Source organism: Opisthocomus hoazin, chromosome 11, assembly GCF_030867145.1.
Source record: "Opisthocomus hoazin isolate bOpiHoa1 chromosome 11, bOpiHoa1.hap1, whole genome shotgun sequence".
NCBI classification, from domain to species: domain Eukaryota; kingdom Metazoa; phylum Chordata; class Aves; order Opisthocomiformes; family Opisthocomidae; genus Opisthocomus; species Opisthocomus hoazin.
In genome coordinates, this window is record NC_134424.1 from 7,767,313 (window position 1) to 7,782,044 (window position 14,732).

At 42.9% G+C, this 14,732-nt stretch overlaps 1 protein-coding gene across 22 annotated transcripts in view; it reads left to right on the top strand.

Moving 5' to 3' along the window:
• MAGI1 (membrane associated guanylate kinase, WW and PDZ domain containing 1) overlaps window positions 1–14,732 on the top strand; it is a 357,879-nt gene that overhangs the window by 257,326 nt on the left and 85,821 nt on the right. For all 22 annotated transcript variants that reach the window (XM_075433225.1, XM_075433229.1, XM_075433230.1 and 19 more), the window contains exon 3: window positions 8,917–9,036. In XM_075433225.1, coding sequence (XP_075289340.1) covers window positions 8,917–9,036 — 120 coding nt within the window. The remainder of the gene's footprint in view (window positions 1–8,916; window positions 9,037–14,732) is intronic.

Genomic DNA, 14,732 nt, shown 5'->3' on the forward strand with positions numbered 1-14,732 from the left:
AGGCAGTGTTGCTCCTGGGAAGAATTACTGCTAATCTGACTGTGAGAAGATTTACACATATAAGGCTAACAGTAGTTTCTGATATGTTGGTTTTTTTTTTGTTGTTCTTCCTTTGGTTACAATAGTCACATATATTGTCGAAACAAGTTTTAGTTATTTTTCTTTTTAATTTTAAAAATCAAACATAAAACTGTTGTGTTCTTGTTCACTGTATTTCTGCTTCAAGACTCCACTGCATGTCTTCCACCAAACTCGGTCATTCCTCCAGTACTTCATGGTGGGTGAAGACCATTGTGCAATGTTTACAAAACCCCTAAATTTTCCTGGAAAGCCAGTGAACCCAGTGTATCTGATCTGTGTCTCCCTCTGCTCTGTGACTTGGCGATTCATCTTGCCCGAGTTTGCAGTACACTCAGTCCCAAGGGCTGTCTTGGCCCCTCACCTTTCCCGAAGCCCTCTCCTCCCAGTCTTCTGTCTCTAACATTAAGCAAAAGGATTAAGAGTAATTTATTTTTTTACCTGTTCTGTGATTCAGCTGAAATATGACCTACTCAAAACTTATACCAAGCCACACGAAGATCCGATAGTTAATGAAAGACAGTTTTTGATACTACAGTGACTTAACTGTATGCCACTCAGCCAGACTTGACAGGGAGCTGACGGGTGTTTTGCTCCTCAGCAGCTGAGTGCCTCAGCTGAGCAGTTCACAGCTGGGTTTTAGTGCTAGCCCTTGACTTATGAAACTCTCAGACTGAGCTGCACCTTCTCTTTGGCAATTTGTAGGAATCAGATGGCTTTGTAAGTAGCCACGAAAAAAACAGATATAGAGGAAGATAGGTTGTACCTCCAGATAAACTACTTTCTATAAGGCGAAAATAGAAATAAGACAATGAGGTATTTGTTGAGAAGTGCTGTTTGTGTGGGAGCAGCCCTACATCCCAGGTCTCCTGTGACTTATTTCGAAGTAGATTTTAATCACTGACCCCCCACCCACCTTTGGCCTGTTGTATTTAGTACGGCTGTGCACATTTGTGTGGAATAGTCGTATTAATCCACATCGTGCTTTTCTGTACCTGCTCTGGGCACGCGGCGTGGAGCGCTGCTGTCCCTCTGCCTGGTAAGGTTTGAGCTGGCTGATGTGGGGCAGCCCTGAGCAAGCGCTGCAGGGATCAGGTTAGGCTTCGGTTGAGATAGTCCGGAGTGAATGATCTACAGAATTAAAAATAACGAGCTAATAAGGGTGCTCTGTAATTATCTAGTGTACGTATTTAATTTACCATCTTCAGCTGTAGCCTTTTCCAAGATAGACAAAATTTTTACTGAAACCGTGACAATTTTTACATAGAATAAAGGTGCTCCACTTGAAATAGAGGTGTGTCATGGTTGTAGCATTATGTAGACTTCTGAAAATGCATATATGAGAGAAACTGAATATAGATGCAAGTATGTAATCACTCGGTTAATTTACTTACAGCTAATTTCACTTCCCATAAGTCACATACACGCTTACACAAATGGCAATTTTCATTCATTTCTGTGCCAATATTTAAAAGCAGAACATTACAGTGCGATCTCATTACTACAGCTTTATTGATTTATAAAATTACACTTTATTACACTAATCCATATATTAGAAAGAATAAAATTGTGTGTAGTTACAGCAAAGGTTGTCTCACCAAGGAGGTACATAGTTTGCTTTTTCATCAGTGGTTCACAATTTAAATTAGCAGATGTCATGCAGTTGGACTCCACGAATGCAGGATTAATGGCAAACTCATTAGTTCATGAAGTTTAATCTTCTTGGTGGGTGTCCCACCTTGTAGGAAATGAGAGGGATTCAGCTGCAGGTGTCTGGTGAGGTAACAGCAGTCCCTCAGAGAGGGATCCAGAAGGCAAGCTGCTGCTGTTGCAAATACAGGAACATGTATTATTTATGTTTTATATGATGCCAGAATACTCTGTTTTTCCTTAGGAGAAAGCAAATGGATGCTCTGAAGGACACATGAAGAGGTTGTAATTGCATTAGCAAGTGCCACACTGCAGTAGTACCATCAGTGGTCCTTTCCCAGGTCCGGGAGGTGCTGCTGAATATTTGGCATAGATCCTTAAACAGGTCTTTTAAAGTGTCTTTCTTGGGGAGTGTGGCATGTTTTGTACCCTTTCTTCTTCTAGTTATCAGTAATTATCACTTTCTTTTAAATTGATATTACAGTTGAGAACGAACCCCCTCATGCTGAACTGGCTTTGTGTAGCCACAGCATGGTGTTTCACGACACGTACAAATGAGCTTGCAAAGCCCTAACACAGCAGCAAGTTATCTTTGTTCCTTTTAATCTTAGGCTCTGATCCTGATCTGTAGGGTTTCCTCAATCCCACTGATTTCTGTAGAAGTAGGCTCCTGACGTCCTTTGAGAGCCTGGGTCTGGCTGATCTTGTGCTATAAAATGAAAACAAACCCACTTTCTCTACCTCAAAACTCTAGAAGGATAGATGAGCTGAAGATTATCCATGTTCTCACTCGGTGGCAGTGACGGCCACAGGAATACCACAAATAGATTTAAAGGGGACAAAAATAACTTGCTGCCTGGAGGGTATACACAAGCTCCGAGCCGTTGGTGCGCAGCTTGGCTGAATCATTTCTCCAGGGAGGCTCCGGGCAGTCAGTACTTCTTTGAGAGAGAGGACCCGAGAGACACAACTGGACACGATGTGTTAAATGCCTTGTATGCTTGGCCAGCATGGTCCTTTGAGCAAGAGGCGATCCTCACAGGCTGCGGCTGTGGGATTGGGCTTTGGCCGCATAGTGTTGCTGATGGGAGGAAGAGGTACTGAGCTCTTTGTACGAATCCCTCCCATCTCCCCCTGTAGAAGAAAAATTACTTTAGACCACAGCCACAAAATGCATTTCTCTCTGAAATGTGTCTGTAGAAAGACAAGTTTGTCTTAGTCAGCTGTTTTCTGGGTTTAATCAGTCATTCCTGCTGACCACGATGACAGAAATTTGCTTTTACTATCGCGGTTGTCTGCGTGGCCAGGAAGAGTCAATCAGCATCTGTTCCTGCGCATGCAGCATTAACAGAGCTGTGAATTAATTTCTAGTGACAGACCGCATTCTCCTTTGGACTGAATTTCTACTCCGCCACTGAGACACTTTGAATGCTTGTCACATTCTTGTGGTTTATAGGTATCAAGTCACTGGCTGGAGAAGGGACAGACAATGTTTAAAATCCCAGAATGAGCTTCCTGAGTTTTGAGTTTCAGGAGAAAATTGTATTTATAAGTTGAGCATGTTTGGTTTGTAGCAGACCAGACCTTTCTGAAGCTTCTATAGTTTGATGTATTCACAACGATAAATTACCCTTTACCCCTTACCATAGGTAAGTGGGGACGCACACGTGTATAATGGGTAGCATAGCAGTGTCCAAATACAATTCCTTCTACTGCTGTTGAAAAAAACCAAGTCAGCAGTCTTAGTTTGGATAACCCCAGAAGTAAATAAGATGAAGTAGTTCTGTGCACAATGTTTTCTTACAGATAGGTTACACTTTATTTTTTGTTAATGTAGATAAGGCTATTTCTGATACTGTGCTGCAGATATTTCTGCCTGAAGCTTGGCTGCCGATCAAGTGGCCTCTTCTGGAGACAGACCAGGTCGTCTCTGTCTCTTCCCTTCTCTGCTTGCCATCAGCAGATCTGTGGAGTTTGCTCTGCCTTCCAGTTATCTGGCACCATAGGTGACGGATGCAGGAGAGCCAAAGCAGGCTCTCCAAATTATCCTGTGACATGAGGGAAGAAGGTGACCTCTAAACACCTTGCAGGGGGAAGAGGGGCTGTTTTCGTCATATGTTTCTTTCTTGGCAGCTGAAGTTTTTTTTCGGTGTAGGTGATGAGAGCAGTCTCTTCTTGGTGAATTAACACAAATATCAGTCTTCAAGAGCAGTGGAAAGAACAGCATCCTTCCTTCTAACCTGCCTGCAAACAGGCTCTCAGCACACCCCCCAACAGCGCTTGGTATTGCAGCTTTGTGAGTCAGCAGCATCCCTGTACGCTTCACACTAAAACCTGGTTTATTATAGTTCCATTCACCGTTGGCAACCACCAGTGACCTGAGATTGTGTAAAAATATGGTTGTAGCAACTGTATCATTACTCTGAGTGTGCAACTCCCACATTATCTGTCATTTTAAGAGAAGATGGTCAGTGGAAATAAGCAAATGTCTTGCGATTTGAGCAGCTATATTTTGGTGGCTCACTGGATTGCCACTGCCAGCCAGTGAAACTGGATAAGGAGTTTTGCAGTAATCATTGCTTTGCAAGTGAGAGACGTGGGTGTTCTGCACTTGAGAAGTCGACTCCTAAATGACTTGCTAGGGGCTGTTTTGGTGCATGGTAACAGAATTACTGCTCAAGACTGCTTTTGTTTTAACAAGAAAGTAATTGAAGTGACTACGGCCCCCTTGAAGTCTTATTTTTAGATTACAATAAGCAAGATTCTGATTAATTTAGCAGCAGGGTATCAGTGGCTATTAACAGCATAACATGAGGCCCTGGTAGATTGATAAGGAGCTAAACAGCCCCTGCATCACGTATTAACAATCTGGACATATACTATAAGTGAGGCTCATGTTGGGTAATTGTCAGCGTGGTTGATAGTCAACACAACAGCAGCAGCTATTTATCATTTAAATGGGTGTTTAAATTATTCATAGTAGTAGTTGACAGTCATCAGTACATCTGAGCCACAGTCCAGTTATTCTAGGCGTGGGTGACAAGCTTTAATTTAGTTAGCTTAGGTACAGCACTGGGCTCTGCTTGCACAAACTCACCTGTGTCAGTAAGCAATTTCTCAGGTGGTGTCTCCAGCCCATGATCAGATCCTTCATCTGTGGCCCAAGCATTAGTGATGCATGAATAAACAGGGATGCATCTAGCTTGGGTGTGATAACCAAACCAACAGCCGGGCAAACGTTTCTCCTACCATCAGAGCCACTCATGTTATATGTAGTTTTACCTCCCCAGACGAAGAAAGAAGGTAAAACCTGCAATGCTGACCGGTAGTCTTATTTTTATCTATTTATTTTCTTAAGTCTGCTTTGGTTGCAGAAGACTTGAGCAATTCCCCTGTGAACTTAATGTCTCTTAACTAGTTTTATACGTTTTGGGACATTCTAGCTAAATAAGAGTGAAAGTTTAGGAACCATTAAAGGTGCAGAAGGAGTTGGTAACCACTCAGTTTGTCCTCCAGTTCCTTCTTGTTGTAGCATTAGCAATTCTGAGCTAGTCACACAGTGGGATGTAGCTTAAATTAATTAGCTAAATTGCTACCTAATGCCAAGAAGATTTGATGCCACTTAATATTTCAGTGCAAACACGGCAGGCAGGTTAATGTATTTAAATACGATTGGCTCGCCTTTTCTAGTGGAGTATCTTAACTCCTGTTTGGGCTGTCTGCAGCACTCATTGTGCTCAATTAATTCTGCCATTAGCAGTGGTCTGATCTGCTCTTAGCTCTGATAAAATGTACAGTCATCTCCATGGCCCTCTCATTAAGTGATGACCATCCTGTGGTAAGGATGCTGAAATGCAGTTTAAAGGGGGAGGGAGGACACACACTATGCTTTGTACATAATTAAGTCACATTAGCAATGGGAGACTTAATTACAATTTGGAGTTTATCAGCAGAAATCTCCAACGGTAGCTTGCAGCCGGCGATAGTGCGGGGCTGTGCACGCACACGCTGCACAGTAGAGGAGCAGTTGTTTCAGGCCGTGGAAGAGCTCCGGATGGAAGGTGCTGATTATTCTTAGCATCCCGTGCCTGGGAAAAGTCATCGAGTTTGCTTATGCGCCTCTTGGTTTTCTTTTCTTTCTGCCCGCCCTCTCCCCCCACCCTCCTTGTGAAGCAGCCCTTCTGGCTTTGTTGTAAGTGTGCTCTGTAATCATTGTACACATCCCAGATGGTTCATGAAAACTCTTTGAAATGCCATCTGCCAGGCGTGTGTCCAGCCGGCAGCCTGTCATTCTGCTACAAGAAAAACGGAGGCGGGTTTTCCCTTCCCCCTGCCTTTCTGAATTGCGTTCAGTAACACTTGCTCAGATGTGAAGCAGGATAACAGCCCAAGCATCTGCAAGCAATCTTTGCTCTAGACAGCAACATGGAAAGTTGTTGGGTTTTTCGCCTTCGCCCAGATAAGATATCCTAACCAGCGCAGTTTTTATTTTCTCTCTGTTTGTTGTTGAGGACCAATGCGAGGTGACAAATGTTATCTCTGTGGTGTAATGTTTTTCTTTTACGTGGCGAGTTGGTGTTTCTAATGCATTCAGCGTGTGTTGCAGGCAGTCGTGCTGATAGCAAGCACATCTGCGATTTTTTGACTTGAACATATTCAGGAAATTAAGAACACTGAGATGAAACAAATAGATCCATTAAAATGGCTCAGAGGAATTATGGCAGAGATATAATTGTCATGTCAAATAGGCAGCCAGCACTAGTAAACTGCTGACTGCAATTTCACCGCTCTAAAAATTCAGAAGGAAAAAAAAAGATTAATAAATACTCTCTGTGAGAAGATATAGATAAAGAAGAGGGCTTTAAAAGATAAAGTAAAATGAATCCTGAACTTCCCTGATCTTTGTGTCTCATGAATATGTGTTGTCAGTTACTGGGAAAAAGTATGTCCCGATCTTTGTCATTCAGCTTGCGTGCCGCTTGGCTTGGGGTGACGTTTGACTGATGCATTGGGTGAGGAGCACTGCAGAGTCTAATTCTCATTTCCACTGTGCTCCAGGCATGGGACAGCTACAGCGCATCCCTGGACATACTTATTGCTGAGGCTTTTCGTTCTTCTTCCTTCCCTCTTGTGGGCCTGCTTTAGGGAAACCTGGCAGTGGTCAACAACCACGCTGCTCCGGCGGTGGTGCGCACAGCCTGAACATCTACAGCAGGACCGATGCTCAGGGAGGAGATGCTGCCTCCGGGCTGTGACCCTTCATCCCAGTTGCTGGCTGCATGCGTGTTTCTTGCGTGCAGGGAGGGACCTGCGTGGGCATTGCCCGCTCAGTCTCACTGTGCCTGCCTTTGGGCAGAGAGGGGCGTGTGGTGCAGTTCCAGTATTTCTCTGTTCTGGAGCTGTGAAAGATATCTGTCCTCAAACAAAGATATCTGTGCTACAAACTACTTGGTACAAACCGTTGTAGTCTTACTGTAAGGATTCCAGAGTACAAAGAATGCAAAATTGAATCCTTGCAAATATGAAAGAGTAATTCTGCTAGTTGAGTGAAGATATCCATCCCCATTTCCATCTCCTTTTTTGCTTTTCCTCCTCCTGCCTTCACCCATTCACACAGCTCCAAGAGCAGGAATGATTGAAAAGCACAGGAATTTATAAACTATCTTAAGGCTGATGGCAACTAATAAAAAGAGAGAATTTCTATTTTGAAACAAGAAATGGAGGATGTTAGAGAAAGTGGATGTCTATCAAGGAAATTAATCTAGTGATAGTCTTTCAAGGGTGTCACTCTGTCAAGACTGACCTCTTGAGCAGTCTCTTGGATGAATAGCGCATAAGCAGACTTTCCGCTTCCCTGGCACTTGAGGAAAACATTTTCCAGATGCAGGCACGGTGAATTTATGCCCTTTCAACTTCTGAGAGCTGGAATCTTCCAAATTAGTTTCCAGAAGCTCAGCTTCTTTAGACTGTCTTCAGTCCTTTTATAGAAATTGTATGCACTGAGAAGGCACTGACTGCCCAGGGGCCAGAAGGGTCCCACAGAAGTGAGAACTCACGCTTCATTAAATGTTAGGTATGGTTTCCACATCTTTAAAGTTATTCCCAAGCCAGCAGATTGGTTGCAGCCACAGCACTTGGACACCTCCAACTCTCTAACGCCGCTCTTTCTTCTAAAGTTCAGTTTCCTGTACCATCTGTAAGTCTGTCATTTATATTTAATCTCAGATGTACAGAATCCAGCCATCTCCTAGTCTCCAGAGTCATGGCAAAAAAAGGCTATTGAACAGAAATTGATCCTAATGAATTAAGCTGTGCTTAGTGACCTAAAATGCAGTGGCCCAAACCATCTTAGCAAAAAGTCATGCAATGACTCATCTTGCACCATGCTTCAAAGGGCTGTAAATTGGTCAGAAGAGAGAAGAGTTTCAGAGCTGACAGAGTAGCAGTGATGAGACTCCTGTTCTCCATGGGTACTATTGGAATTGTCAAGTGCTAGAGAGAGATTGAGTGTGAATTATTACTCAAAAGTAAAAGTATTTCTTGAACTGGAATGAGCTTGTAGGTGAACTTCTGTGAGAAGAGTTTGCAGGTTGTCTCTTTAGTGAGCGCGTGTGAACAGTGCATCAGAACTGTCTCATGGTACTTTTTAATGCTGAATAAAAAATAATAGCATAAATAGAGATGAAGTATTAAGAAAAAATAAGGGAGAAAAGATCTTTATGATGTGAAAGGATATTTGGTGAGATAAAGTGGTACAGGAAAAAATGAAAGCTGGAAAGAAATTGCCTTATCTGAGAATACAGATTGCAATTTTAGTGAAGGTGAATGAAGTATGAGAGACTGTGCCGATAGCGGGAAGGTAATTGCTGGCGTATTCCCAGATGCCAGCTCCTCCAGCTGTGTTTCTGCATGTGCTATGAGAGATTTGTTTGCCAGAGAGTCTTTCTGAGAATATCAAAAACATGGTCGTTGGGTGGAACAACTGGTACCACCAGCTCAGCCTGTGATCTATGTCTTGTGTTTTTACATGGGCTCCTAACTTCTGACTGAACTCTTGTGACACTGCTCTCTGGTGTAGCTCATGGAACTGTATTTTACAGATACTGTTGTGCCTTTATGATAATTTTTTACTGTCTCTTTTAACTCTTGATAAGAAAACTATATTAACATGCTAGTTTTTGCTTTCAGGCACAACCCGCCCTCCAAGAGAAGGAGAAGTGCCTGGTGTGGACTATAACTTTCTGACTGTGGAGGAGTTTCTGGAGTTGGAGCGAAGCGGGACCCTTCTGGAAGTAGGAACTTATGAAGGTATGGAGCCACAGGCAGTGAAAAAGCACTGCAAATAACCGTGGTAGGACACCAGGTTTGCACCACCCTCACTCATGTTAACCAGCTGGAGTTAAGTACCTCCCTTTCTGTCCTAGTGCTCTACTTCCCTCTCTCTCTGCACCTTGAGAGAGGGGAGTCCAATATTGCTGTGCTTTTGTCTTCTCCCTTCAAGTTAACTACCTCAAAAGGTTAACATCAGCAGTCCAGGAATATCCAGTATGAAATCCAGTAAAGAAATACTGAGGGAAGACAGTGCAGCAGTGAATGAAAATGCATCTATTCTTCATATCCACTGTGGCTCATCTCTTCGTTCACTTTTTTTTCCCTCCTGCTGTCTCTCCCTCCATCTTCCCTGAATACACATCCTTCATCACCCAAGCTCTGCAGCTACATGATGCACTGCTTTTGGCCTTTTTTTTTTTCTTCTTTATTCTTGGATAATTATTTCTAACTTGGGTCATGGTGTTGATCGTTTTTACAGCACAGCTTTGCAAACAACAGCACCGAGACAGCCAAGGGGCACCGAGATGTCACCAGGGTGAGAGCAGGAAAAGGATAGCTGTGACTCCCAGAGAAATGCAAGGCAAATTGGCCATGTTTAGGTACACAATAGGATTTGTGTAACTAAACCTACAATCTGTATCTCCTTTAAACTGAAAACTCCTTTTTGGGGTGGTAGGGTTTTTTTGTTTTGGCTTGTTTTTTTTTTTCTTTTGCTTGGAGAACATTCAAACGTGCCTCTTAAGAAGACAGTGGTAAGAAATACGTTACAGGTTTTAAAGTCCTTCCAGTGTATTTCAGCTCACGCATGTCATATTTCAGTTGGCAAGAAGTTAAGTGTAATTACAAGAAGTTGAAAAAGACTTATTCTTGCAGCCATTAATAAGAAACGTGAAATACATTTAAAGATACGAACTACACACAAATTGCCGATGGTCTTTGAAAAGTATTCATCAGATATGAACAGAAAAGATGGTGACATGTGGTTTTGGTTTTCAAGCTCTAAAAAATAGTCCTGAAACACTGTTTGTTTAGTCTAGTTTTTAAAAAACTCCCTTGTAAGGTCACCTTTAAACCTTGCTCTTATTCCCAACTGCAGACAATTGCAGTGTCAAACCTGGTTTGCATGAAGATGCGAAGTGTATAATTTGGTTTCACTCTTCCACCTCTCTGAGCTGATTAGCTCCATCAGCACCAATGCCGTTCCAGCCGCAGCACTTCTCCAGAATGAGCATTTTCCTCTCCATGTTTCTAATTATAACACTAAATTAGTTTTCTTTGTCATGGTGCTCGAAATAGATCAGCTGAACTGCCTCGCCGTTACTTCCTGATCGTATTTGTTCTGGTGACCTTTCCACTTGGAAAGACAAAATGGGTAACTGTCTGTAAGCTGGCTCCTGGGACATGCTGGGAATTAGTTTTCAGGAAATGCTGTACCCATCTGGGAAAGTTAGAACGTGGTTGTTTCATTGCTTATGTGATTATACACAGTAGCAGCTAAACTGTTTAGATTTCATGGGTTGCTCTGGAGTTTCTGAAGATGAGGTTGTTTTCTCATAAGTCTAATGGGTATTTCATTTCTGTGGGTGATAGAAATGTCTGAACTTTAGAGGAATAATTTGTCAGAAGTGCTGAGAAGCCTCTTTCTCCGTTGACATCAGTGACGCTGGTGCATAGTGGTTCTGAAGAGATGGCCCATAGAAGGAAAAATCAATATGAATAAAGCAAATGATGATGCATCTGTGCACATATGCATCAAGACACATTACTATTTGATTGTAATGTGAAATAAATAAAGTTCATTTTTCACTTGCAGCTTCAAGAAATGATTTTGCTGCCTTCCAAGATTTCTTTAATGGCTTTGTTGTACTTTTTTTTGGAAATCTTATTTTACAACTGTATTGATCAAGACAGTGTTGATCTTGATTAGATCTCAGAAGATGGTGTGATTCAGACTCAATGCTGCAATCATCAGCAATTTTGTCTGTAAAAAAACCCCAATCTGCCAGAAAACTCAGACCACAAAGTTAGACTTCTAATATCCAAGTCTTTGTTACGGCCCAGCTTTTTATAGTCTTAGATTAATTATCATTTATTTTATGCTACATTTTTCTTCCTGCTTTTTTTTTTTACATGTACAACTGTGATGAGTTTGATTGTATTTTTGACCCTGCCAGTAATAGCTTATTGTAAGCCAGAGGGAAGGAACCCAACAAAAGGAAATAATCTATTTCTCTCTGGAGAACAATGAAATAATACCCTTAATGCATGGCTTTTACTCTTAGTAATGCTACCTGTTATACTGAGCAGGAATCAAACAAATGTAAAGATAAGGTTGCTTTTGATTACAGTGTAATTAGGTGATTTAGAGATAATGGAAGGGGAATGCTATGAAATGAAGAGTAGGGATGGTGAATGGGGAACTTTTCGTGTGCCCGGCAGCCACAAGCTCCCGCGGCTCAAGCAGGCTGGTGTTTTGCGGCCAGGGTGGTCCCAAGGCCCCTTCTGGCCCTTAATTTCTAACTGTCTGCGTGTAGTGGAGGGGAGATGGATGTATGCTCTGTATTTCTGACCTGCATAATCAAGATAAAGGTTTTGGCGTTACTGGGTGACATTTTCTTGCCTCTTGAAGGCATAAAGCCATCCAGATACTGGGACTGTCATTGGGAAAAACCTTGTGGGAGAAGACATAACACAAGCATTTGTTTAGTAACAGCTACTGAAGAGAATTTCTGGGGAGAAAGGTTAGAAAATAGGGAGCCGTCAGAAGAGGGGGGTAAGACACAGGACTTTGATGCTGGTATGGATACTGTTGATTTGGAGAGAATAAAGACCAAGCAGAAGAGAACAGTTGGAAACCACAAAAGAGTAGGAGAGTGTATCAGGTTTTGAAAGAACAACCTGGGGTTCGAAAGTTCTCTAATTGCAGAGAGAGAAGCTGCAAGCTGAAAAGGACAAAAAAAAGGTGTTGCCTACCTACTGGGCTGCATAATGTCATTATTACCTCTGGTGCACTGCAGATAGGTTCCTCTGGGAAGTTGTTTAATTCCCATCCCGGTGAATGCAGAGCAGCCATGGCAGCTGCTTTTCTGGTCACCTGTCACCTCCATGGTGCGCTCTGCACCCAAAAGGCTCCAAAAATCCAGATCGGGTGGGAGACAGTGTTTGCAAGCCGTAATTCCTGAGGTTTTCAGTTCCAGTTTTAACATACTGATTTTTAACCATAAAGCCTAGAAACTTCCTTTTTCCCCAAATGAAAGCTATGTGTTGATCACGTGAATCCAGGAGCTGGAGCTGAAATCCTGGAAGACCTGCCCAAGGCTGCGATGCTGCACCAGTACTGGTGCTTGCTGCACTACGTGCATGCTGGTAAAGCTGCAGACAACATGCTCAAGACAATTAGTAATTCCCATTGACAAGACTCATTAGGAAGGAAAAATCTTTTTAGACTGCACATTGTTTAGGCCTTCTGGTGGACAGGAAACCATGATAATTGTAATCTCAAGCATTTATTGACTGATCCTTCGGGGCATTAAATACTGACAGATGCATGGAGGTAATTGTGTAGGTTACTAATCGTTTAGCAATTACTTCTGTATTTGAATTGCAGGCGCTCACAGGGACCCCAAGGGAGGACTGTTTTGAGCAGAACCACAGCTTCTGGATTTTATTCCCATTTCTTCCCCAGGTGCTGAGTGGCCCTGGGCAAATCAGGTGACTGCTCTATACTTCAAGTTACTGGCCTGGAGACTATTAAAACAGCACTTACTTCTCTCTTCATTAGTATTTCAGCAGATATCCTGTGGCGGCGGTTATCTCCTGTTTCAAATAGGAGAGCGAGGGTGTTTCAGACGGCTGTGCTGAATGCAGCCGCGGAGATGGGCGCTGTGCAGAGACACGCGGGGACGTTGGCGTGGTGGCTGACTTTTGAATGGGGATGGCTGTGTCACCAGGGTCTGGTGAGGCTGTATTAATGAATGCCTGCCCAGCACTTAGTGATCCTCAAAAGAAAAAGTGCTGCACTTTATAACATGTGAAGGGTTATTACATTATAGCGTATTATTGTCAAGGCATCATCTTTCATTCTCAGGACAAGTGTTATGTGATTGCCAAGAGAAGTAATAAGTAATCTGCATTAGTCTCATGACTAAGATGTAATGGGGTGACTTGCTAACATTTTTAAAGTGTATAAAACTAGCTACTGTAGACAGGGTCTCTGATTGTGGTACTTAATGAGTGTAATAAATTACCTTAATAGTGCAGTTAGAATTTCAGCGAAGTAGAGAGGTGTATTCAGCAACATGCTTCAAATCAAGATGCCTTTAGCCTAATTTATCTGATGTGCTCGCTCGCCTTGGGTTTCCTCGCAGCAGCCCCGCGCCCCCAGCTGCTTTTGCAAAATGGCTAGGTTTTCTCTGCTGCTCTTCATGGGTCTTCGCAGCCTGTGGGTCTTGCCCGCTTGGTTCAACCTTGAAATGCGAGCTGTGTCCGTGGCATGCAGAGCATGACAGGAAGATTGGGCGAGTAAGGGCAGCAGATGCTGGGGATGCCCATGCAGCGGAACATGTTCCGCTTAATGAGATAAGATCCCCTTATTAATGTCTCCATACTACAGATTGACTCAATAAATCGTAATGTCTCCTTTAGCACTATTACAATGTATCATGTCAAATATCCACTTATTAACATCTGTGCACTGCAGAAAGATTCCTGTTCTGTCTTTGGCTCTTATGGTTTTCTTTCTTTTTGTTTGTTTGTTGTTATTTTTTTAAACCACTAGTAAGAAAAACAGGCAGCATGTTCTTGTGTGTGTGCATGATTATCAGTGTTAGGCACGAGCGCTGCTATGCTGAAGTGTCATCTGATAACAATGCTGCATTCGGCAAACAGCTGAAGTGGTAGCTGAGTAACTCTCTCTAAAAGCAAATATTCAAATATCTGATAGAGTTTTAGGGCAGGTTTGAATTTCCTATGGTATTCCTGATTGGCTTCTCTCTGTGCGCTTTCAATGAGGAGTTTTTCAGTGTGAGCTCTGTTTGAAATTGCACATTAGCAGTCCTGCTGCTCAGTGGTTATGATGCATTTTAAAACACAGACGTTGGGGCAAAAGGTTCCCAAACACCTCTGGCAAAAAAGAGTATGGTGAGTTCTGTTTTTTTTTTCCTAGGTTAGACTGCAGGTCATTTTAAGGTGTTACTTACTCTCCACCACACCCTGATGTGTGGAAGGCTGTTCGTAGTAGTCCATTGATAGATGGCAGCCAGGCACATTTTGGCCTTGTTTCTTGGTAGTGGACGTGCTCAGGACTGTCCCTAGAACCGGCTGCTCCTCGCTGGTGCTGCCCAGCTCCTCGGCAGCCGGGTTCTGTGCTGGCACGCTGCCGGCTGCGGTGCACCCGCGCTGCCGGCTGGGAGGAAGGCTGTCCGTGGCACACGTCCTCGTCGGGGGAGCACGTGTGTGAGTATTTCGGTATTTGCAAGAAGATGACTTGCACATTGCTGTGGCTTAACATCGCATTTTCCTGATTCCTACAGCCTTGTGCTAGGTAGGGTGTGTTCCAGCTGCTTCTCCTGTGCTCTCTGTCTATACCGTGCACAAGCACATGCTTATTTATGTTCCCTATGATTTTTTTAAAATCTATTAGCAAGTGGATATAACAGTTGCTCTAATATAGC